The following is a 22,760-nucleotide window of genomic DNA, read 5'->3' on the forward strand; positions in this document are numbered from 1 at the left end:
GAATTAAGTAATTTCGTTTTTATCATATTTTTCTTTCTTGAATTCCCACCATATGACTTGTATATATATAAATTGATAAATTTTAGTTGTGCGTGAGTGTAACAATTACACATGGCATAATAGCTAGCTCATAGGAATGCATATGAAACTCGTCGGTCACTTTGTCTATGCTATAGAGCAGGTGTTTAACACCTTATCTTGTACCAGTTTAATCCTTAAAAATATTTGATTTTTACCACAGAATTATATTCTCTAGCATCTGATTCCGCTTCCAATAAGACAGGCTGTTACTCCAAAAACTAAATTTTTAAGTATATATATATTTAGTGTTTTGCACTGCGCCACCATTCTGACAACTCCATAACTGGAACTATCAACCAGAAATTGCATTAGTAACAATATTAATTAAAGAGCGCAGGTTGGTGAATGATTCCCTGACTTGTTTAGGAAGGAATACAAGGTTTGCATAGGAAGTAGGTTAGAATGGAGGCAGAGAAAGGAAGAGGGCTGGGGAGACACAGAAGAGTGATAGTTATGGAAGACAATGAATCTTCACATAACATTCCCTTACATCCTACTAGGTTTTATGCTAAAGATAAAGCAGGATAACTAACTACTGTAGGCAGTACTTAGAAATGCTGCAAAGCAGATATGATGCTGGATATATTCCATAGTCCAGTGGCTATCTTTCAGGAAAAGGCAAAAATAGCTAACACAAAAAGATAACTACTAACAGACAATATGATTCAATCCTTGACAAAAAGCTTAACGATCTCTACTATTACTGGTCTATCTACCAAAAATGACTGCAAATTTGCAGTAAAAGTATTCCATAGTGGCTATCTTTCAGGAAAAGACAAAAAAAACTAACACCAAAAGATAACTACTAACAGACAATATGATTCAATCCTTGACAAAAAGCTTGAAGATCTCTACTATTACTGGTCTGTCTGCCAAAAATGACTGCATATTTGCAGTAAAAAGTATCTCCTCAACCATGCTAGCTAATCATTTGTCTCCCATTCCCATCCTTGCTCAAGATTTGGTCATCAAATTCCTCTTTATGTGGAGCGCTAGGAGTTTGACTATAGACTACTGTGCTGGTGGTTTAGTATTCATTTATAATCAGGGATTGAGCCTTTTCCTGAATAAGCTTCCAAAGATTAACCACATGATGTTCTTCGGTAAGCGTTGTTCCAATCGCACAGCGTATGGTGTAAACACCCTCCAGCACTGCATGAGTCATAAATGCACACCCACTCGAATTCACAGCATTTAACAGCTTACTATTCAGTTCTGATAAATCCTGGTTCTCCTTCTCTGGCTTAAACCTAAAGCAAACCAATGCAAACTTTCTCGGCACCACTATCTCAAATCTCTTGTCTTTTGCAACTAGACTCTCGAAAAGCTCTGCCATCTTTATATCCTTGTGAATGTGGGATGTGAGACCAGACAGACCATGCCTACGGATGACAATCCACAGTTTCAAAGCTCTAAATCGTCTGCTCAGTGCAATCTGCCAATCTTTGTAGTCAATTACTTGATTGGAATCAGTAGCAGCATTTCTCATAATTTCAGATTTGGTGGATAATGAATCCACCAATGATGAAGGTGACTTAACCCACAAGCAACTACATTCCATATTGGTGAGGAGCCATTTATGTGGGTTCGTACTTATTGAATCAGCAAGCTCCACTCCATTCAAGTAATGGCGGAATTCAGTGCATATGCACGCACTCCCTGCATAAGCTGCATCAATGTGGAACCATAAGTTGTACTCTTGAGCAACCTTTCCCAACTCCAGAATAGGATCTACTGCACCAGCTGCTGTGGTTCCAACTGTTGCACATACATACAATGGCACATATCCAGATTTGATGTCATCTTTAATGGCAGATTGTAGTTTCTCTGGCGAGAGTGAAAAGCCTGAGGGAAATGAGGTGGTGAGAGATCTAAAGTTGGATGGAGGAATTCCTATCAACTTGGCAGCCTTTTGAAGGGTAAAATGCGTCTGATCAGAAGCATAAACCACAAACTTTGTAATGTTTTGGTAATTACCACCAAGTTGGTTTAGGGTTTTGTCTCTTGCGGCAGCCAAAGTACAAACAACTGCCTCACAGGTACTTCCATGTAAGACTCCACCACCAGACCCAGAAAACAAGAAGGAAGATGGTAGTTTGAGCATGTTTCCCATCCAATCCATGACAAGTGATTCAAGTTCAGTGGCGGCAGGGGAAGAAATCCAGTTGAAACCAACCACATTGAGGCCTGAACAAAGCATTTCGCCATGGAAGCCAGCGGTGCTTGCGTTGGCTTGGAAGTAACCAAAGAAGTTAGGGCTCTGCCAATGAGTAAGACCTGGTGAAATGTTCTCGGCTATGTCCTGGAGAATGGTTTCCAAGGATTCTGGGGAAAATGGAGCCGAGCTTGGCAACCTGCCTGCTAAATATCCAGGCTTCACTCTGCTCTGAACTGGGTATGTTTCAATGTTTTTGTAGTAATCTGCTATGAAGTCAATCACTCTTTTGGACTCTACCCTAAAATTTTCAGGCTCTAAAGGGGATGCATTCAGGTCTCTTGAGAGGCTACTCATTTGCAAAACCAGACTACTTATATATATATACACACACACTATTGTTTGCGGAAGTGAAAATCAAAAGTACTATGTCTTGAGTGGATTTGTTGAGCCCGAATGGCAGCATGTATATATTGGGGCTTACTGCTTTTTTAGTTCCACAAATACTTGAATTAAAAAGACTTAGTTTGAAGTAGACAGAGGGATCAAACATGGACTTTGCTATTAATTCAGAAGCAATTTATTCTGATCTGATCGGCTTTACTTTAGGATCTTCCGAAACATGAAAGTCAAACAATTAACTATTCAAGTTCAAAAGCCAGCCTTTGTCCCACATGCACTTTGTCTTTAAATCTAGAGCAATTATAATTCTTCATTTATTACTCATCTTATTTTATTTTAAGTGTATTTGAATTCGTTGTCACACATGTGTTATAACAAATTAGCTTAATTTTTTATTTCGATAATTAGTTAGATCTCTTATATTTTTTGAGTATTAATTTATGGTAAAAATTTAAAAAAAAAAAGATTATCTTTTTTAAGTGATTTTGTTTCTTAAATTGCATTTTTCTTTAATTTTTAATTTTGAATCTTCTCGAAATCTCGTCTCAAATGTGTCTCGAGCCAGATTGACCTTTTTTTTTTTCTCCTAAATTTTCAAGTTTCAATCCTCAAGAAATCACATCTTTCTCTAATCTACTTGGTAATTATTTTTGAACTTTGCCTAACAACTGCATTTGAGGCAATTTTGAGGTTTTGAAAGGTTTATTTACCTTGTCTTACTATCTTCATATGTAGCATGAAATCAAATATATTTGAATTAAAATTAATTTTTATTTATTAATGGAAGATGTATTTTTAATTCAGGTATGTTTACTTAGACTAATGTTTTGTATATATATATATATATATATATATATTTTTTTTTTTTTTCAATTTATTAATAGGTTAATACTGATAAATACTCTTACCACATGCATGATTCATCCATCACATGCAAGTCACAACCCATCAGCCTAAGATAGACACATATTATGAATTAAAATAAATAGACTTATATATGCACATTTATAATATATTTTCAAATACAAAAAAATAGTTTACATTATGAATTGATATGAGTTGATATTTGTTTTTTATAAGATTGTTATCTTTTATTATTTTTATAGAATATTTTTTGTTAATATATTATTTATATATATATGAATGAATATGATTATTATCTTTTAGAGGTATTTATTTGAATATTGATTATTACAAAAAAATATAATGTATCCAAGATGATAAAAAAAAAAATAGATATTTTTCAAAAAAATAAAAAATAAAAAAACACTAAGCATTTAAAATAGATAAAAAAAATATTATAACAAAAAAATATTGAATACTAAACTATAATAAATGTTAATTAATCTTCATAAACTAATTTGATAAACTTATAGTTAATTACATATCTTCAAGATGATAATTATAAGAAATAGAACTTATAAGAAATATTCCACACATGAAACTTTTTCAGGTTTCTTAGAAATTGATAAAAAGTAAAAAAAGTAGAAACCATACTCTAAAAGTAAACAATCCAATAATCGACTGGTGCTAATGGTTTGATTTCCTTTGAACTTGAAGATTTCAGCACATTTACATTATCCTGCGACAGTAATCCAACCACTAGTGCTAATGGTGTTTAATGTACATGGTAACTATTTCGCGGTGGAAGAGGGGGGGAAAAAAATAACGTCCTCTCACATTTCCACCCTATCAATTCCACTTGCATCCTCATCCTCAGAGCTGAACTCACCTCTAGATATGATATTCATGACAGTCTTCGTAGCACGACCAACAGCACGAGATGTTTTCTTTGCAGCACCAGCAAGAACAGGTTGCAATGAGATGATAGGCAAGCTTGCACGCTCCTGAATCATAGCTGTACAATAAATATACAGGTACATCAGTAAGACCCCATTGTATATGGAGAAGAATGTTGAGTAAATTGTTAGGATTATTCAGCAGTTAAAAATAAAAAAATAAGAAGAGCAAATTACATATTGTTTGTTGGCGAGCAAGCGCACTCATTTGTCGAATTCCAGTCTCAGCTGCTTGCATGGCTTGGGCTGATTTGTTGACCCCATCGGCTATCTCTTGGCTGAGTACAATTAAAATAAGCATATCAAGGCTATAAATCATGACAGACCATGAGAAACCTATGAAACAAGAGATAGCATATTAAATACGGAAAAAACATTTTGCCCTGTAACTGGTGTACAACTTGAGAAATTCAGCTGTTCCTTAATCTCGATCCTGCTTTTGCTCGAGGGAAGACTAACTTTTGCTCGTAATTTAACATCTAACAATCAACCAATCAACTATCTAATACTGTGAGATATCATCTAGTTGGGAGTCTTTTCTTTAATGAAAGAAAGACCGTGTATGTATTATGCATACGTGAACTTGTGCATGCTCAAACAGCTGAAAATGAAAGCTTTATCTTGTGCAACAGTAGAAGGATGTCAAATTCAAGCGCCCTAAATGCACTCAGAAAGGTGATACTGTTGTGATTGGAAGTAATGATTGTTCCACATAAATGCCAGGTATTTCTGGTTCATTTTATTGCCTTTTTCCAATTAATGTTTTCAGGTCTACATAGTGCAAAACTTTCAATTCTTACTAATTGCAAAGAAATTTACTAAAAGCTTATTCTGGTCAGTCTTTGTCTTTTCCAGCACGGACATCTTACCACCTTCATTGCATATCACTGGGCAGAGAAACAGAATTGAGAAAGCAAACAAGATTCAAACACATGCATAAAAGCATAAAAAATAAGAACTTAATAATCTATTTATCAATAGACCAAAAAGACTTGAAAAACAAAATCATTTAAATTGTCACCTTAAATCACTCAGTTCAAGTGTAAGATCACTTATTTCCATGCCTGAAAGTCTAATTGCAGCCATGGTACTAGGTAGCTCCTCACGAGCTGTATCTGCAAGCTTTGAAAGAGAGGTAGCAGCTCTGCCCATTGCCTAAGGAACATTTGAGAAACCAAACAAGAAAAGTTATTATTTATAAATAAATAAATAAAACTCATTACTGAAGCAGAAAAAATGAGATCTATTATTACCATCATTAAAAAACAGAACTAACAATTTGAACTTCAAAAGAAGCAAGTTCTAAGCCAATCCTAGAGCATTGAATCATGGAGTATATTATCCATATTGGTAACAATGTGCAACAATTGGAGAGTGCTAGGAACTTCATGGTCCCTGAAATTTCATTTAACTATTGATTTGATCCCAGGTTTCGATGTGCATAGTATCCACAATTATATTTTTTTGTGGTGTCCGTTTGTGCACCAACTGTGAAATCTGACTCACGTTTTATTGGGGTTGAATTTAGTCATAGCCAGATTTGTGAAGGAAGAGCGTTGTACTTGGGGATGCATTCACGAGGATAAGAGGTTAAACTTATTCCCCAGGCTACCTTTTGAGTCATCTACAATGAGAGGAATACAAAGACTTATATTTCCATCCATGCTAGTCTATATGGTTGTGGATGTGATAGTGTTGAAAATTAAGCCATTCAACTGTAGAAATTGAAACAAGGTTCATGTCCTCATGAATAACAAACTTCTTATACTGGATTTCCAAAATGAACTAGGGTTTGAAAAATTGGAAAATAATCTTCTTTCACATTAACAGCTCACTTATGCCTTATAGGAGAAAACAAACAATCAATTTTATCCTCTAGAAGATTGCACTAATTAGGGAAAATCAAAATAATAAAGAGGAAATAAGTTCCTAATAGGACTTAAAACTTATTTAAACTAATTACTACTTTCTATAGAGTTTTAGGTAATTAGTAGTACTAACATCATAATAATTACAAAAATCTTCCATTCAAGACCTTGTTTTATATCATCCTCCTCTAGCTAGATGAAAACTCAACCTTGAGTTTTGAAGAGATAAAGCATCAAGATTAGAAAGTTTCAAGCACCCACTTCAATATTTTTTTTAAAAAAAAATTTAGACATAATTTGTTTGATACTTAGAAACTTGGATAAAACAATAGATGTTATAGAATCATGAAGCCAACAACGTAGATCAAAATCATTACAAAAATTATTCTTAAAACAGTTGTTGTGGATGAGAGAAACTACATTGAGTGTCAATACGTCTTATCATTGCCAGGGCAGAAGAAACTTCAAAGCTTTGAATCTTCTAACAGACAGGCGTTGGCCAAAGCTTTAAGCTCAACATGGCAATTCCATAAAATATCCAATAAATTTTCAGTTTTTTAGTTTAGAAACTGAATCATACCTAATCTCTAGTATACAATAATTATAGCAAATATACGACCTTTTAAGAAAGTATAGGCCCAATGAGCGAAAAAATGAAAGTTATGATGCTACCAATAGTAATCAAGCTCACACGAAATGCACAAAGCTTGCAGTTAAACTAAACTCCAACATACTGCAAAATAACTTACATAGAGTGTTGGAACAGCTGCAATAACAAGGGCTGTAAAAGCCACTGATGTCTGCATTTAATGAAAATGAAAGAGATTAAATTTTCGATTTTAAATTTTACAGCCCAAGACAATGTCTTTTTTCCCGGACATTTATACCAAGCAAGTCCAAGCCAGATTATTAAAGATACAAATTCTGAAATAGAAACAAAATTCTAATTTTCTTAAGAGTTTTCAATTTTATTCTCAACTTCTCTTCAGAACCACAATTAATCAAGTCTCCCATAAATTACTCCTAAGTATCATCAATTTAAAAGTACTCATAACAGAGCTGAACTTTATGCACAACTTCACTTGTTTGTCAGTGTAACAAAACATTAATCCTTTTTTGCAAACAGATTATTCTCCTTGACGTATCTTTACATATTTTTAATCATTCATAAATGCAAATACAAAAATCTTTACCCATATATTTTGTCTTGAAAAACCAACACCAACATGTGAAAAGCTTAATCAGGTAAAAGATCTGTCAAAAATTTTAATTATTACAAGTCAAGATGACATGCACAATCACATACGAGTGGCCGTAACCACCAAGAAATATAACCCTAGGCAATTCCACATTTTTCATAAATGCCCAATTTATCATACAGTTCAATTTACCAAATTTACTTGATACTGGAGAGAACAAATTCTGCCCATTGCAGAATTTAAACCCAGAAAACAACTCATCCGATCAAAACCTCAAAGATATACTTTGAAAAAAGAAAAATGAATACAACTCCCCCATTAGAGAATTCGAAATTGTTACCTTCCTTTTTAGGAACAGAGATTTTAAAGTTTTCAAACCTATTAAACACAGCATTCAATCAAAAACCAGAAATACGTGCACACACCCACACACTTACATAGAAATCCAATATGCATAACTATTAGAATAAAAGAATACCGTGCAAACGATGAAGGACGAGAGAAAGAACGCTTTCTCACTCAAGCTCAGTTTCCATGGCGGAAGAAACGAGGGCAGAGTTGGGCTACCGACTTGAACTTTCCAATCACTCCGACATGCGTCTTCCTCCAATGAAACCGAATTATGTAATAACTCATTGGGACTGGACAGCTCGTGGGAATTCGATGGTTTCGTAGGAACCGAAGAGCAAATTGGGATGAAACGGGGGGGCTTTGCTTTTGGGTTTCTGAAGAAGAATTTGTGTTTTCTGGGGAAATGATTTGAATTTTTCAGAGTAAGTGAAGAAAATGGAGTAAGAAAAGAGTATGAAGAATTGGCTGTTAGGATATGTTTCATACTCGAAAATCCTTTCTTCCCTTAACTTTGCTTTTGACAATCTCGTAGAGCTTGAAGCAACAGTGCTATGAATCCACAAGGAACCGGAGAATAACCAGAGACAGTAAAAAGTGTTTGGCTCCGCGGTCTCCGCTGCTCCGTGTGCGAATTAGTTTCTCCGTCCGTCCAAACAATCCGTTGTGTGTTTTTTCTTTTTTCAACCGGTCCTAATTTATAATATGTTTTTAAACATATTATTAAAATAATTATTTAATAAAAATATTTTCATTAAAAATTATTTATTATTTAATAAAAATAGTTTTATAAGTAATTATAAAAATACTATAGATTTCATGAATCCATCCGTTAGCTCATTCTATACGGGAAAATTTATTTATGTAATTATTTTAGCTTTTTGAATTTAATAAAAAATAAATTTTAACCATTAATTCATTTATTAATTAAACAATTAAAATTTAATTTTAAAAATTTTGGATAACGTTAAAGAAATAGTCCAACATATTTATACTTGTGTTTATAAATTGGATCTTACAATTTTCTCCTACACGTTTCTTGGAACATATTAAACTGCATTCTACCACCTTAAAGCTGTAGGTTTAATCCATCAATTATTTAATATAACATCAAAATCTGAAATATAAATCACAAGAGAATCAAGATAAGTTCAAATACAACACAAACCTCACACCTTCAAATCTTTTTCTTCAGTACTACATATATATATTTATATATATATATATATGTAAGACATACTTTACCTCACTCTCATACAACTCTTTTACATCATTTAATCAAAATACCCTTCAAATTCCAGTCATGCTTTACCTCATTCTCACCTCTTCTTTCTTCTTTCTGCAAATGCTTGTCATGCAGAGTTGGGAATATTTGCAAGGCCTTCTGTTAAAACTGGCTCCCAGCACAAGAACTTGTCCCATATCAACCGCAAGTTGTCCTTGAGCATATCAGAGATCGTGCTTTCTTCGACCTTCTCTTCCTAAAAAGCTCGGAGCACGTAAAAATTATTACGAATTTCTAAAGTTATTGCTCTGAAACAACTAAAAAAAGAAAGCCAGGCGATAATACAATATGTTCAATTTACAGTACAGAATCAATATTGAAAGATTTTTAAGTTTTCACTTCATTTCTGCAATTTTTTTAACTTTTGCAAGAAAGCAGCAAGAGCTCAAGGCCTCTGATGAAAATAATTTATCGCTATATAAATTCAAATTCTTTATGAAAATCTTAAAATGGAAATTGAAAACTGTAATTATATCTATAAGAGATTCTACTTAAACCCCTCAAATGCAAAAGCAAGTGAAACTAATTCACAGCCACCAGAGTTTTGTGGAACCATCATACATAAAGAGAACACTGTAATAGGTTCAGAAATATGAAAGGCTGGCATAGAACTGGGAGAAGTCAGCAAGGACCGGAGATTTGTTTTCACAAACGACAAAGCCAAGGTCAAGAAGTTGGTCTATGAGCAGTCATTACCTGCATTTTCGAAACAAGTCCTTTCAGCTTCAGAGTAATCTCCCTAGTATATTCCCCACTGCCGGTCCTAAAATCAAACCGATCAGCTTGTCTTACCTTGAGCCTCATTGTAGGACTACTATAAGACTTGGCTATTGTGTGCCAAACTCCACAAACACTAAATCTGTCTCCAGTAGATGCCTTCCCCAGGGGCCATCTCAAACCACCTTTCACATTTGGATCGAGAATTGCTGAATCAATCAGTTGCTTAATACTATTCATCTCATCATCCTGCAACAGTTCGTATTATCCATCTGTTCATAAGACTTATTCTCGTAATTAATAGTTAAGCTAAAACTCTATGACGTGGTAAATCTACATGTTGCGGGAAAATTCCATCCAAGAGGAAAGCAGTAAGGATTTGGAGAAAAAGAGATTAGAAAAAATTGCATCAGTATTTATGAAAATTGAAATTTCACGCTGTTCAAGCCTTTCCCTTCAGAAAATAAGAGGATGTCAGTAAATTGTTGAAATGATATGCACAGTAACTCTGTTATAGCAATTTGACTTACAGTCAAAGCAGTTAGGATTCTCTTGCTGCATAACATCAGCCTCATGTCTAAATTCTTACCGAGGCATGATATGTCCGTGACAAAGTAACGCACTTGGTTTAGCTCAACCTACAAATGTTTTGACATAAGCTTTTACGGAAAGTTAAAAAGGAAATACAAAAGAGACAAGAAATTCAAAAGGTAATAATACAAGATTAATCAACAAAATATTGCTTTCATTATATAAAACTTTTACAGCATCAGGAGCAAAAAATAAAAAAGGATAGATGTTTTAGGTTGATAAAAAAGCAATAAAAACGAGAAAGATCAAATTTAATGCTTACAATTTTAGCAGGGAAGAAATGAGGAAACTTGCCTTGTATAGAGTGAGCTTGTTATCTTCCTTTATGCTACATTTGCATGAAATAGTTGCTTCCGGTTGTATCTTATCAGACAGCTATACAAGATTTAAAACAAAAAAACTCGCATAAAAGGCTTAATGTATTAAAGAAAGAAAAGAAAGCAAACTGACAGGAAGGTGGTACCTAAATGAATCAAATGAAAAAAGTATATTTGAAGAGAAAAATAAATAAAAATTGGGAAAAAACCAACAATGCAAGAGATACCTTCACATGGTATATATCCTTCTCCTCACAAGAATCTCCTATATTTCGGAAAACTCCACTTAAAACATTTTCCATGTAAGAACTAGGAATATTTGTATAAAACAATCGCTTCAACTTTTTCACGGTTGTTTCAGAAATTGGAGCCTTTTGGATATTTGATAAGTTTGTTGAGGGGCCCCTGCATCAAGAAAATTAATACTCCATAAAAATTGCAACTTACACTTGATTGAAAGTAATGAAGTGAAATACATCTTTGATCACCTGGTATTGCAGAACCCCAAAAACTTTTACTGAACATAATATCATCAAATGAAGAATATGTGAAGCAGTACACAACCAAATGAAATTATCATATTTGTTAATGATATTATGCTCAGCATGGGGCAACAAATTAATCTATTCTGAATCACATGAGTGATAGAAACGACTACACCACACAAACATCTAACAACTAGGGTAAATATATTCTTTATACTCAATTTGTTATTAAATTTGTCAAATAGTTTGTGTATACCGCTACTCCTTCCATGAGATCTTCACTAAACTCGAATTATTATGAGGAAAAAAGCAGCAAATGAATTGAAACATGATAGCAAGCAATAAAAAAGAAGAATCAATCAGATAACCTGGGTCACTTACCCACGGAAAAGAATTCTGCCAAAGCGAGCAACCAATGTTGGTTTTACTTCATCAAGCTTTTGGCAATCTGTTTGATTTTTGAGGGCTTCAAAGGAAGACAGTAGGTCTTGCAGCACATTTTCTGCTATCGATGCCCATGGGCTTCTCAATATGTCTACTCTCGGGTCATTATTCTCTAGAAAATTACATGACAAGGTGAATGGAAGTAAGTTAACATCTCCACATAAGCAACAACTAGTACAATAAAATAAAGATTACCATGAGAATGGAAAATTACTGACCTTCATCTAGATGACCATTGACTAAAGCAAGAGGTTTTCCTCCTATTTTTTGCTCAATAAATTCCACTGAAACTGGCTCAAGCTGAACAGATGAAGGAATCTGGTTATCATCGGTCAGGCCAACAGGAAACCATCTGGAGACAGCATGATCGGCATATATAATCTTTCCACTTTTATCAGTACTAGATTGAGAAGCCTTCAGATTAAGATTCCTTTTAAAACGAGGAGCAAGCAATTCTGGAGTCGGTGCTGGTCTCCCTGAATCATCTGAGTGCCGCTTGTGTGGAGGAACATAAGCCATTTACCAAGGATTGATTATGTCTGACACCACTGCTTTACCAAAGCACCATTCACTAAAAGAACTCATATATGACTTCAAATATCATATTCAAAAAATATAACAAGTGAAGAATAGTTAAACACAACCACATTTTTACGGGAAGTGCAAGCAGTAATTACAGTTTAACAATCCACATTACCTTAGCCTACCCATAAATATATTATTTTCTGCAGTTTAACAACTTATCTACCAGTCATAATTTTAATAACGTATGTCATTATGTCTATATCAACTCCAATACTTGAACTACCAACTATGTTTTGGCTGGATGGTGGACCTGTAAGGACATAACTTCGAGTAGCGGACTTACCTATGACCTCGTTAGGAGCTATGTTATGTATATTATCTTTAAGAGATTATGTTACTATTATTGTATAAATATCACCTATGCATACATTCTAATTCAAAAGAAAAAAAAAACAAACTCAAACTACTTGAACTAAGCCTATTCACATATATGATAATCAAATTTTGATTCTTGGGTTTTCGAACAAAAAATTATTCTGGTTTTGCATGGTGCAAATTCCAACCCTTTCATTAATCACAAGCACAATCAATGGAATCAACAACACCTTCCTTTATGGTAGTATCACAAAACAAAAACAGAACTTTTAAAAACCCATATACTACTGGATACTATCAGACAATCAATCCGCTAGTCTTTAATTACGCGGGTTAGCGCACGTGTTAATTTGCACTCAGCTGATCATTTTCCTGAAGTTTCCCAGCATCCAAACACAGGAAGAAATTCGAAACCAAATGCCCTTTCTCGGCCAAAACATAATACTAACAATGAAATTACGTGCAAAAGAAAACACAAATTTAAACAGATGATTACCGATCGCGAAGAAAAAGAAACCATTACCCATGATAAACCTCCTTAAACCCTCCGCTGGACTACCAAAAAAAAAAAAGAAATAAAGGAAAATGTTCTAAAATTCCCATTTCCCATCGTGGAATCAAGATACCACCAATCTGAACCCAGTTAATTCAGAAGGACGCCGATCAAATTGTTGGCAATAAAATCTCAAAAACCCAGAAAGATAACAAGTTCATTTGAGTAATTGCTTAAACAAAAAACTTACCAGGGATAAAAATTAACAGAGGAAGATAACCAGTGATGGAAAGAAGAAGGTATATATAATAGAGTAGAAAGTAAAGTTGCTACAGGAAGCTTCCTTTTAGGTCGTCTGAATTTTCTTCAATGGAAATTTAGTGGCTTTATTCTTTCTTTAATCTTGTCTGCGCCTAATTAAACCACCTCGGTGCAAATTTATCGTCATTGTCTGCGCTTAATAACTGTATTTGAATGATCCTCAAAATAGGGCAATAATATTGCTTTATTCTTAAGCTATCAATAACATATTTAAATAAATTAAAGATAAAATTGATTTTTTTTTTTGGAATTAAAGATAAAATTACAATTTAATTTTTAAATTATTTTTAAAGTGATTATGTTTTATTTAGAGATGAATATTAAGGCGAGTTGTCCGCCAATCTACCTCAATACATCTTAGAAAAAATAAGTAAAATTTCATACTTAATGAGATACGAGACGAATGCATATAAAAAATTATAAGTCTATAATTAATAAATTTAGATTTTTTATTTTGAGAGTCTCAATGTTAAAATATTTAAAATATCTCTTACGATGATTTTTTTTTTCTATAAAAAAATATCAAGAAAATTTATTGTTATTTCTTGTTGAGATCAAAGAAGATAAATTATTGATGTAATTATTGAAAAAAAATTACATATCATAATGTTAAGAAAAGTACCATAAATTAAGTGATTTCTCTTAATATATTGAAAAATGTTCGAAATAAAGTGAATCAACAATGTCACATAAGAATACGATGATTTTGAAATTTTCTACGTGCTATATTGGATGTGACGGGTCATTATAATATTTTATTATTAATTTTTTTAAAAAAATATTTAAAGAGATTTATTCGATATTTTGTAAGTAAATTGGTGACAATGAAAAAACTCTCAAATGGGTTATTCCTTATGCATGATTTTGGGTTTTGTCTTTAAAATTTTTCTTTTTTAGTAGGAGAGGAGATATGATGGTGTAAGATCTATTTTATCAAAGTACATGTTTTTACTCTTAGAATAGTGTAAATTATATATTTAAGACAAGTCACGTTTTCTAACTCAAAAAAAAAAAAAAATTGTGATTATGAAATGAGTTTCATAAAGACAAGTTTAAATGGATATAATAAATTCATTAAAAGACAATATATATATATATATAAAGTTTATGACTCATTTTCCTCAATTTTTTATTTTTTAAATTTATGTATATATATATATATATTTTTATCTACTTTATATTTTTAAAATAAGAAAGAGATCGAACAAAATTAAAGTATCCGGGTGATAATCATATAAGTGGTTGGAAATAGAAAAATTACTAATTATTCATTTTACAACAGTCTCGGTGTGTATTTTTTTTTCGAATTCTTATAATATTATTAAGCTTTTTAGATCTTGAAAAGAATATATATAAAAGAAAACCTATATATCAACTTGAAGAAAATTATAAGGGGAGTCACCACCTAAATAAAAACTCAAAAACAAATTGGGATTATGCATATTAATTAAGAGTATATAATCTAGTAAAAGCGTTAAATACACTATTTTTACTTATCCCAAAAAAGTTTACTAAATAATGCTACTATTTTAAATGGTTTAATTATTATATAGTAACTTAAGTTATAGGTTATACACATTACATTCTATTACTGATATTTTAATATATAAATCCCATTGTATATATGGCTTAGAAATTCATATATTTTTAATCCATGTTTAATGAGAAGTGTTATATGTATATATAATCCTTACATTTACATGTACACTAGTTATATATATTCCTTAGTTTCTATACTTTTAAGTTTTTTTTTTTTGTAATTTATTATTTAAAATTTGTTGTGTCAAAATCAAAGTTTAATATTCAAATCTCGGTTACCTCATTTTTTTTTATATATAAATTTCAACACAAAGTATAAAAAAATTTGTTTGATCTATGTTTTCAACTCAATATAACATCTAAAAATAATCGATTAAACTATTTTTTCTTTTGAATAACTTATCTCAACTTATAATATCTTAACATAAACATTTAAATCACACATTTATAATTACTCAATAAACAGTAATCCAGAATAATTAAATTAAAAGAAAATCACCCATTGATCACAATGTTCCATTCCACAAATCCATACCCAGTATCCAATCATCCCAATCCCACTGGCTAAAACCCTCAATTCTATCATCTCTAACATCTTGAATCTTGAAATCCTCATCGCACAAATTTTTGGCTTCAAAGTTTTGATTGCCTCCATTTGTACCATCTTCATCGGCCTGCAACTGCTGATCACTGCATTCTGCTTCAACTACCAGTTGACCAGAGCCCTCCATTGGTGCTGTTGATGTGCTGATATCTTGTTGTTTAACTTGTGAGATTTCTCTAATTGATTTGGAATTGGTAGAAGAATTTGGTTTTGCATGAATATTAGTATTTTTTCTAGTGATTTGTTTGTGTTTGTTTTCATCTTGTGAATTGAATCTTCTACTCAAATGGTAATTCCAATAGTTCTTCACATCATTAGCTGTTCTTCCTGGTAGTCTAGCAGCAATTAGTGACCACCTGGACCATTAACATCCATACATGCATATATATATATATATATGAATATATACGGCAAAATTAAACAAACCCTAATTAGTTTCTTCTTCTTCTTCTTAAATATATGTACGTATTATTAAGAGCATATACATATTGGATTTGGGAAGAAGATGATTTACCTGTTACCAAAAAGTCTGTGGAGCTCAATGATTTGATCCACTTCATCTTCTGCAAAACTCCCTCTCTTGATGTTTGGACGTAAATAGTTTAACCATCTCAGTCTACAGCTTTTCCGGCATCTGTTTAGACCTTGATAACCATGTAATATACATCCATCATTATACATATCTCTTTAACTCTTTCAGTAAATAAAAAAAAGACCCAAAACCCCATTATTATAATAATACTCATCTGGGTTAAGATTCAAATTCATCTAAAACAAATTCGATCACTAATTTTAAAAACATGTTTTATGTTATTGAACTCTACGATATGATCTTATTTTCGATGTGGGACTCCAATATCACGTTTTATGTTGTGGGTCATATATTTACATATATGTGTGTGTGTATGTATGCGTGTGTGTGTATACATGTGATTTACCAGCCAATAGAGGGATGAGATGCCATTTCCCTTCTCCATATTGCATTACAGATTTTCTGAGCAAGTAATCTTCTTCTTTAGTCCATGCAGCTCCTCCCATAGCTTTACTAAGCTTGAAAACCCTGTCTGATCACAACCTGCAACTGTGCAAGCGGCTACTATAAATACCACTTACTGATTTACAATTTCACTCTCACAACAATTAATAGTTAATAAAAGAAGACAATTACATACATATATATGTAGAGTTATATAGATACTGCATGCAGAGATGGTGAATGGTCCATGGCTCTTTCCAAGCATGAAACGGATTTATCTTTGTTTATGATGAAGCAGCTTCAATAGACACTCATGGTGGTCCTCATTATTTTTTTTCAATTTCTTAATCCGCCTACTAATTTTTCATTAGTTAATAAGCTAATACTTAATCATGTGATATTTATCATTTTCAACCCTTTGAAGATAACCTAAAGAACGAAATTTTTCCAGACAAGAGCACAAGAACACACATGATTTTCTCTTTCAACATTAATGATCCGTGTTCTTTCCACCCTCTATATAACTGATCATTATTAACTATACATAATACATATATATGTATATATAGTTCTAACAAAATATGTACAGAATGTAAATAAATGAAGATCAATGGTCCAGTAGACATTTATGTTTGAATAATTTGATGAAACAAAGGTCATTCTCAAATGGGAGTAACTGATAATGTTGCGTAAATTTGGAATTTTGATGCCTTTCTTAAAAAAAAAAAAAGGGGGTATTAATTAGTACAACACATAAAATTTGAGACGGGAAGAATTGTATTTCCTGGTATTGTCTTCATCAGAGTTGAAATTTACGGGTAGATCTTATCCCGTTTTGATTGGAAGTTTCTATATCAAGATAACTAATAGTGACTAAACAGATCGAGTTAACCTTATTCTTCTGTTTTCATTATGTTAGCGGCTACCAAATAATTTGTTTGAAGTAATCTCCAATTATTATAAGAAAAACAAATATAATTTATGACGAGTTTAGTGATGAAATTTGTAATTGTTCAATGGACTATCAGCTAAATATTACTATAGGCATCAACGAAATGATGTCTGGCTTCGATCACGAATTATCAAGTGTAATACGCATGCTTAGAATTTTGTCCACATCAATTTTTGTATATAGAAATAAATAAAAATTTATTTATAAATTAATTTAATTTAATTTTTTGGTTGAATTTATTAAAAAAATAAGTTATAGATGTAATCGAAAATAATTTTAGGAGAAATGAATAAAAATTTAGGTTTGGATGTTATTTTTGAAAGAAAAATTAAAAACAAATGGTTAAAGTGCAAATAAAAAAAATTGTATCACGTAAGACCACTCAGTCAGCAGTCCCGACAAACCAGAGCACATTACATGGTAAGACACGCTGATGTAGGTGCCACATGGGATGTCACGCAAGCGATTCGCACACCCCGCGATTGGATGGCCCAAGGTCAATTCCGCACACGTGAACAGCCTGAATTTATTTCTCCCTTAAATGCGATCAGACGGTCGAGATCAAATTGCGATGGACAGTGCATATTCATTTTCTCCTTAGACGTGATCGGACAAACGAAATTGATCGCGATTGACGGTTCAAATTAATGCAGGATGAATATAAATATCTCACATAACACAGAAATCGAAACTCTAACCGCCAACCCCCGCCAGAGAAGAAAAATCAGACATCAGAGAAAGAAATCGACTATCGCTGCACCAGAGCCACCGTCGACCGATAAAAAATGTAAAAATTTCTTCTACCTGCTCAGAATTCGATTCCGAGTACCTCTATGGTCAAATCAAAGCAAAAGAGACGGCGGGTGAGTTGAAAATCGCGAGCAAAGTGCAGCAGAGCCGCTGTAGCTAAAACTCCTCCGATGTGTCCATTCTCAATTCCTGTTTTACGTGATTTTTTTATCATTGTATTTACTGTCCTTTTCTGCGAAAATTAACTGAAGAAAGAATCTCAGTCGCGAAAGAGGACCGGCAGAACCGCTGCACTTGAAGGTTCCCCCACCGGTGGGTTTGCTTTTTTGTAATTTTTCAACCAACTGAAGCCCATAACGTATTTTTCTGCAAGGATACGGCCAAAACTGGCTAAAATTAGCCAAAACTGATCAGAGTTGAAATATAGGTGTAGATCTTATCTGGTTTTAATTGAAAGTTTCTATATCAGGATAACTAATAGCAACAAAATAGATAGAGCTAACCAAATTCTTCCGTTTTCGTTCTGCTAGCGGCTACCAAATAATTTGCTTTTGTGACGGGTTTAGTGATGAAATTTGTAATTGTTCAATGGACTATCAGCTAAAGATTACTGTAGGCATCAACGAAATGATGTCCGGCTTGGATCATGAATTATTGAGAGCATTGATGGTGGATAATCCATTGATAGACTTTATGCTTTTCTCACACAACTAGTTGGCAAACCAATTGTAACAGCAACGGCTATTTTTCTATCGGTAATTCTGTAATTAGTGACAAAAAGTCAATCGAAAATTTAGTTGGTATTTTCGAGTTATAATCAACAGATTTTGTTTTTGTTGCTAATTTTGTCGTAACTTTATCAACAGAAACTTGTTGGATTATGAATATGTCAGCAGCTAATATTATTTGACAAAATTTCAAATATTTATCAATAATACTTACTGTTGACATTTCGTCGATAATTTTATTAACAATTGATTCCCCTTCCGGCTGGATAGGCAGAGTTGAATTCTTCATAATTTCTTCATTGAGAAATTTGAAATTCGTAGTTAGTATATTTGCAATTGTTGCTGGTGCACCAGAGCAGCATCATTCGCCGCGAATCTGTTGCTTTACTTTCGAAGAAGAAGAACCTATACTGTGATTGATTGATGGATTATGAGAATTTGAAGTAGAAAAAATTCTCCACTTCATATTATTGAAATTTAAACAGTTATCACGAGATTGAATATTATAAATTTATTGTAAATCGCAAATATCTTTTATTAATAACATCACCCGAGTTAATTTTTACATTTTTATTTAATTTTATTGAAATTAAATATAATAAGACAATAAAATAATTTATTTTTATTTAATTACTTATAAGTGACACTATTTTATTTCCTTATTTTGAAAATATAATTATGAAATTTAAAAATTTTAATAGATTTAATTTTCATGCATTTTTGGTAATTAAGTAATTAAGAAAAATTTAAAGCTTTTTATAATAATCAGAATTTGTTTCTTTTTATAAATAAAATTCAGTTGGGTCAAGCCTAAGTGTCAACTCAGAGAAAACTAGGCCCAAGTTGTAGGTCAAATTGTTCAAAAGTTGTACCACTAACATAAAATTTATTTGTATAAATCATAATTAAATGTATAGCATAAGTATGCTATGATGATAAAAAAAAAAAAAAAAAAATTCTTATATTCCAAATTACAATAAAATTTATGAAATTTAAAATTGTATTGTTTTAATTTCATATGAGGTTTTATATAAACTTGAATAATTTTATTATTTGAATTTCGATAATTTCTTAAAATTATTCTTGGATTTGTATTTTATATAGTGTTAGAATTATTAAGAATAATTTAAAAATTTAAGTTGAAAAAAGTACATTTTAATTTGGTACTAAAACATCATAAAATAAAAAAGTGAAAAGAGTTTAATGAAATTACCACAAGATTAGAATGAATGATTTGGTACCCAAAAAGTTGACAGCTTAATTAAAGCATCTTCCTTAAAGTCTTTTCTTTTCCAAGAACATTTGATGTTACTACTTTATTATGTCAATATAATAACTTTGGTTAGTTTTTTAAAAAATAAATTATTAAATTAGTTTTTAAAATTTAAATGTTATTACAATTTTAACGAGTGAAAAATTTTTTATCTACCACCCACTTCGTGAGTAATAAATATAAAATATATAATATTAAATATTTATTAATTAAAACTTAATTAATTTAAATAAAGTTAAAATGAAATAATAAAAAAATTATTAATTATATATATAATGGAATGAGCGCAAGATATGTAAATCATTAAATTCATATTCGTTGCATACTCATTTGGAGTTCAAAATTTGGACTTGGTTAGTTTTATAAGTCTATTAAGAGTTCAACATTTGGACTCATCTAATAACTTATTTATAACAATAAAATATACCTAAATTTTAAAACTTGGAAATGAAATTAATTAAATGACAAGTTTATTTTTTTGAAATCCCATTATTCTAATTTCCATGCCTGTCTTTCCATGGTCGGTTGTTTTCAAAAGCAAACAAGCAACAAAATGAGTAGTTCAGCCCTGTTTTCTTCACTCTGGCATCGAGTAACTTCCAGTTTTGACTTCCAAAAAAGAAAAAGATTAAGTTTTTTTTTTTTTTTTTTTTCCTTTCCTTATTTCTCTATGGAATTGACTCTTTTAGGAAAAGGGTTTGAGTAAAAAATCCAATGCACTAATATTCATGTTTGCAATGGGTCTAATTTCTACCTTTGTTTTTCCCATTTCACATTCCCCAATAACTTGATTTGAATCACAAGTCAAGATTTGGTAGCACAAATCACTCCACGAGGTTACTCAGATGGAGAAAAGAGCGGGGAGAGAGGGGAGGAGCCGGTGTTTTCTCTCTTTTCTTAAATTTATATTTTTCTCTGCAAAAATGGAAGTTTCTTACTTGCCAAACAAAACCCTTTTCTTTCCTCAACTCAATTTCTCTTTCCTCCATGGAAATTCACCCCCTCCCCAAGTTGTGTCCTTTTTGATGAGTTACATAACAAAATGAAATGGGTATTTTGTTTCATTGACTGGGGGTGTAAAAATACATTATGAATGACAATTTCTTGCTTGCCAAACAAAACCCTTATATTTCCTCAACTCAATTTCTCTTTCCTCCATGCAAATTCATCCCCCAAGTTGTCGTCTTTTTCATGAGTTACAGAACAAAATGAAATGGGTATTTTGTTTTTTATTGTTTGGGGATATAAAAATACATTATGACTGGTAGTTTCATGCTTGCCAGACAAAATCCTTTTCTTTCATCAACTCAGTTTCTCTTTCCTCCATGGAAATTCATCCCCCAAGTTGTCATCTTTTTGATGAGTTACAGAACAAAATGAAATGGGTATTTTATTTTATTGCTTGGGGATATAAAAACATATTATAAAATATCATATCTTGACTGTATTATACAAGATTCCATTACCATTTCCATTTCCATTTGAGCTTCATTTTCCACTAATCTTCACCCACGAACCTATCACGTTTAAGCATCAAGAATATGGAAAAACAGAGAGCTATTATTGGTGATGGCGTTTGAAGCAATCAATAATTAGTCTATGAGACTCGTTATAGTCCAAAATTTTTAGGTAAAGTCTTAGTCTTTTTTAAATGGGTTTATCTAAAGTTGAACCAACCCATTAATCAAATTATTTTAAACTCAATTCTTTTTCAAGCAATTGTTGAATATCCCACCTCATATAGATATATACCCACATATATATATATATATATAGAGAGAGAGAGAAAGAGAGTAAAAATTACATAATTTTGGTTTAAACTTAATTTGAAAAATGGAGTCTGCAAAGAGTCAGAAGTCCAAAATTAGGTTAAGATGTGGAAGGAAAAATTTGACCTGCAATTCAAAAAGTCGTTGTTCATGTCTCCTTTCCTTCCACCTTTATCTGTCTCTTCTCTTTATTTTTAATTACAGAAAAACAGAGGGTAGCTTTTAGTGGAGAAGGCACCAATTCAACAGTAAGCCTGTAATTGCCATACAGCCATTATAATATATAATATGTACACTGCAGACATGAAAGCTGTTTTTACTCTCTTTGTTTTCCTGCAGGCAAAAGTTTTTTTTTTTTTTTTTTTTTTTTTTTTTTTTTTTAATTTCTATATTTTATTAATCAAATTATATGATCAGAATGACAATATATATATATATATATTGTTTACAATATAGGGAAATTATTCATAAAAGTTCTTCATGCATATCAGAGTCAAAAGACACATACCATATCATTTATGAGAAGTTATTCACCAGACATCTGAATATGTTGATGGAGACCTAGTTGTAATGAAAAATCAATGTTCATTTATTTTTTTTATAGTAAGTTTGTTGAATTGAGACACGCCAATTATATAAAAAGAAGTTCTTGATTTACTGAACAAGTGTAGTATGCACATTTGTACAGTGATTTTTCTTAAAAAAGTAAACATACATTTAAAAAACTATCCATTTCTAAAATAACATTGCGGTGTCTAATATTC

The 22,760-nt window shown here is 31.9% G+C and overlaps 4 protein-coding genes across 7 annotated transcripts; all 4 read right to left on the reverse strand.

Moving 5' to 3' along the window:
• Positions 1 to 984: 984 nt before the first annotated feature.
• On the reverse strand, positions 985 to 2,593 carry LOC110814945 (phenylacetaldehyde synthase-like). Its single transcript, XM_022042539.2, has one exon. The coding sequence runs from the start codon at positions 2,591 to 2,593 to the stop codon at positions 1,109 to 1,111; it is 1,485 nt and encodes a 494-aa protein (XP_021898231.1). The 3' UTR covers positions 985 to 1,108.
• A 1,570-nt stretch (positions 2,594 to 4,163) lies between these two features.
• Positions 4,164 to 8,484, reverse strand: LOC110814985 (chitinase-like protein). The gene is made up of 5 exons (XM_022042599.2): positions 7,983 to 8,484; positions 7,055 to 7,105; positions 5,459 to 5,592; positions 4,615 to 4,715; positions 4,164 to 4,496 (listed from the first exon to the last, which is right to left on the reverse strand). Exons 1-5 carry the CDS (start codon positions 8,337 to 8,339, stop codon positions 4,315 to 4,317), a joined length of 825 nt encoding a protein of 274 aa, XP_021898291.1. The 5' UTR covers positions 8,340 to 8,484; the 3' UTR covers positions 4,164 to 4,314.
• Positions 8,485 to 8,930: 446 nt separating this feature from the next.
• On the reverse strand, positions 8,931 to 13,530 carry LOC110814949 (uncharacterized). 2 transcript variants are annotated; one of them, XM_022042543.2, is made up of 8 exons: positions 13,335 to 13,530; positions 11,910 to 12,239; positions 11,629 to 11,803; positions 10,990 to 11,167; positions 10,740 to 10,820; positions 10,385 to 10,492; positions 9,834 to 10,103; positions 8,931 to 9,333 (listed from the first exon to the last, which is right to left on the reverse strand). In XM_022042543.2, exons 2-8 carry the CDS (start codon positions 12,208 to 12,210, stop codon positions 9,205 to 9,207), a joined length of 1,242 nt encoding a protein of 413 aa, XP_021898235.1. In that variant the 5' UTR covers positions 12,211 to 12,239; positions 13,335 to 13,530; the 3' UTR covers positions 8,931 to 9,204. The 2 variants fall into 2 exon arrangements, with proteins under 2 accessions (XP_021898235.1, XP_021898236.1); XM_022042544.2 differs by lacking the exon at positions 13,335 to 13,530 and adding an exon at positions 13,088 to 13,293.
• Positions 13,531 to 15,369: 1,839 nt separating this feature from the next.
• LOC110814936 (transcription factor MYB3-like) lies at positions 15,370 to 17,110 on the reverse strand. Of its 3 annotated transcripts, none has more exons than XM_022042532.2 (4): positions 16,721 to 17,110; positions 16,487 to 16,629; positions 16,063 to 16,192; positions 15,370 to 15,883 (listed from the first exon to the last, which is right to left on the reverse strand). In XM_022042532.2, the coding sequence occupies exons 2-4, from the start codon at positions 16,584 to 16,586 to the stop codon at positions 15,451 to 15,453; spliced, it is 663 nt and encodes a 220-aa protein (XP_021898224.1). In that variant the 5' UTR covers positions 16,587 to 16,629; positions 16,721 to 17,110; the 3' UTR covers positions 15,370 to 15,450. The 3 variants fall into 3 exon arrangements, with proteins under 3 accessions (XP_021898224.1, XP_021898223.1, XP_021898221.1); XM_022042531.2 differs by having other exon boundaries at positions 15,370 to 15,904; positions 16,487 to 16,623; positions 16,721 to 17,106; XM_022042529.2 differs by having other exon boundaries at positions 15,370 to 15,904; positions 16,721 to 17,103.
• Between the last annotated feature and the right edge of the window lie 5,650 nt (positions 17,111 to 22,760).

This window comes from Carica papaya, chromosome 6 (assembly GCF_054855325.1).
Source record: "Carica papaya isolate Zhongbai chromosome 6, ASM5485532v1, whole genome shotgun sequence".
In the NCBI taxonomy this organism is placed as follows: Eukaryota; Viridiplantae; Streptophyta; class Magnoliopsida; order Brassicales; family Caricaceae; genus Carica; species Carica papaya.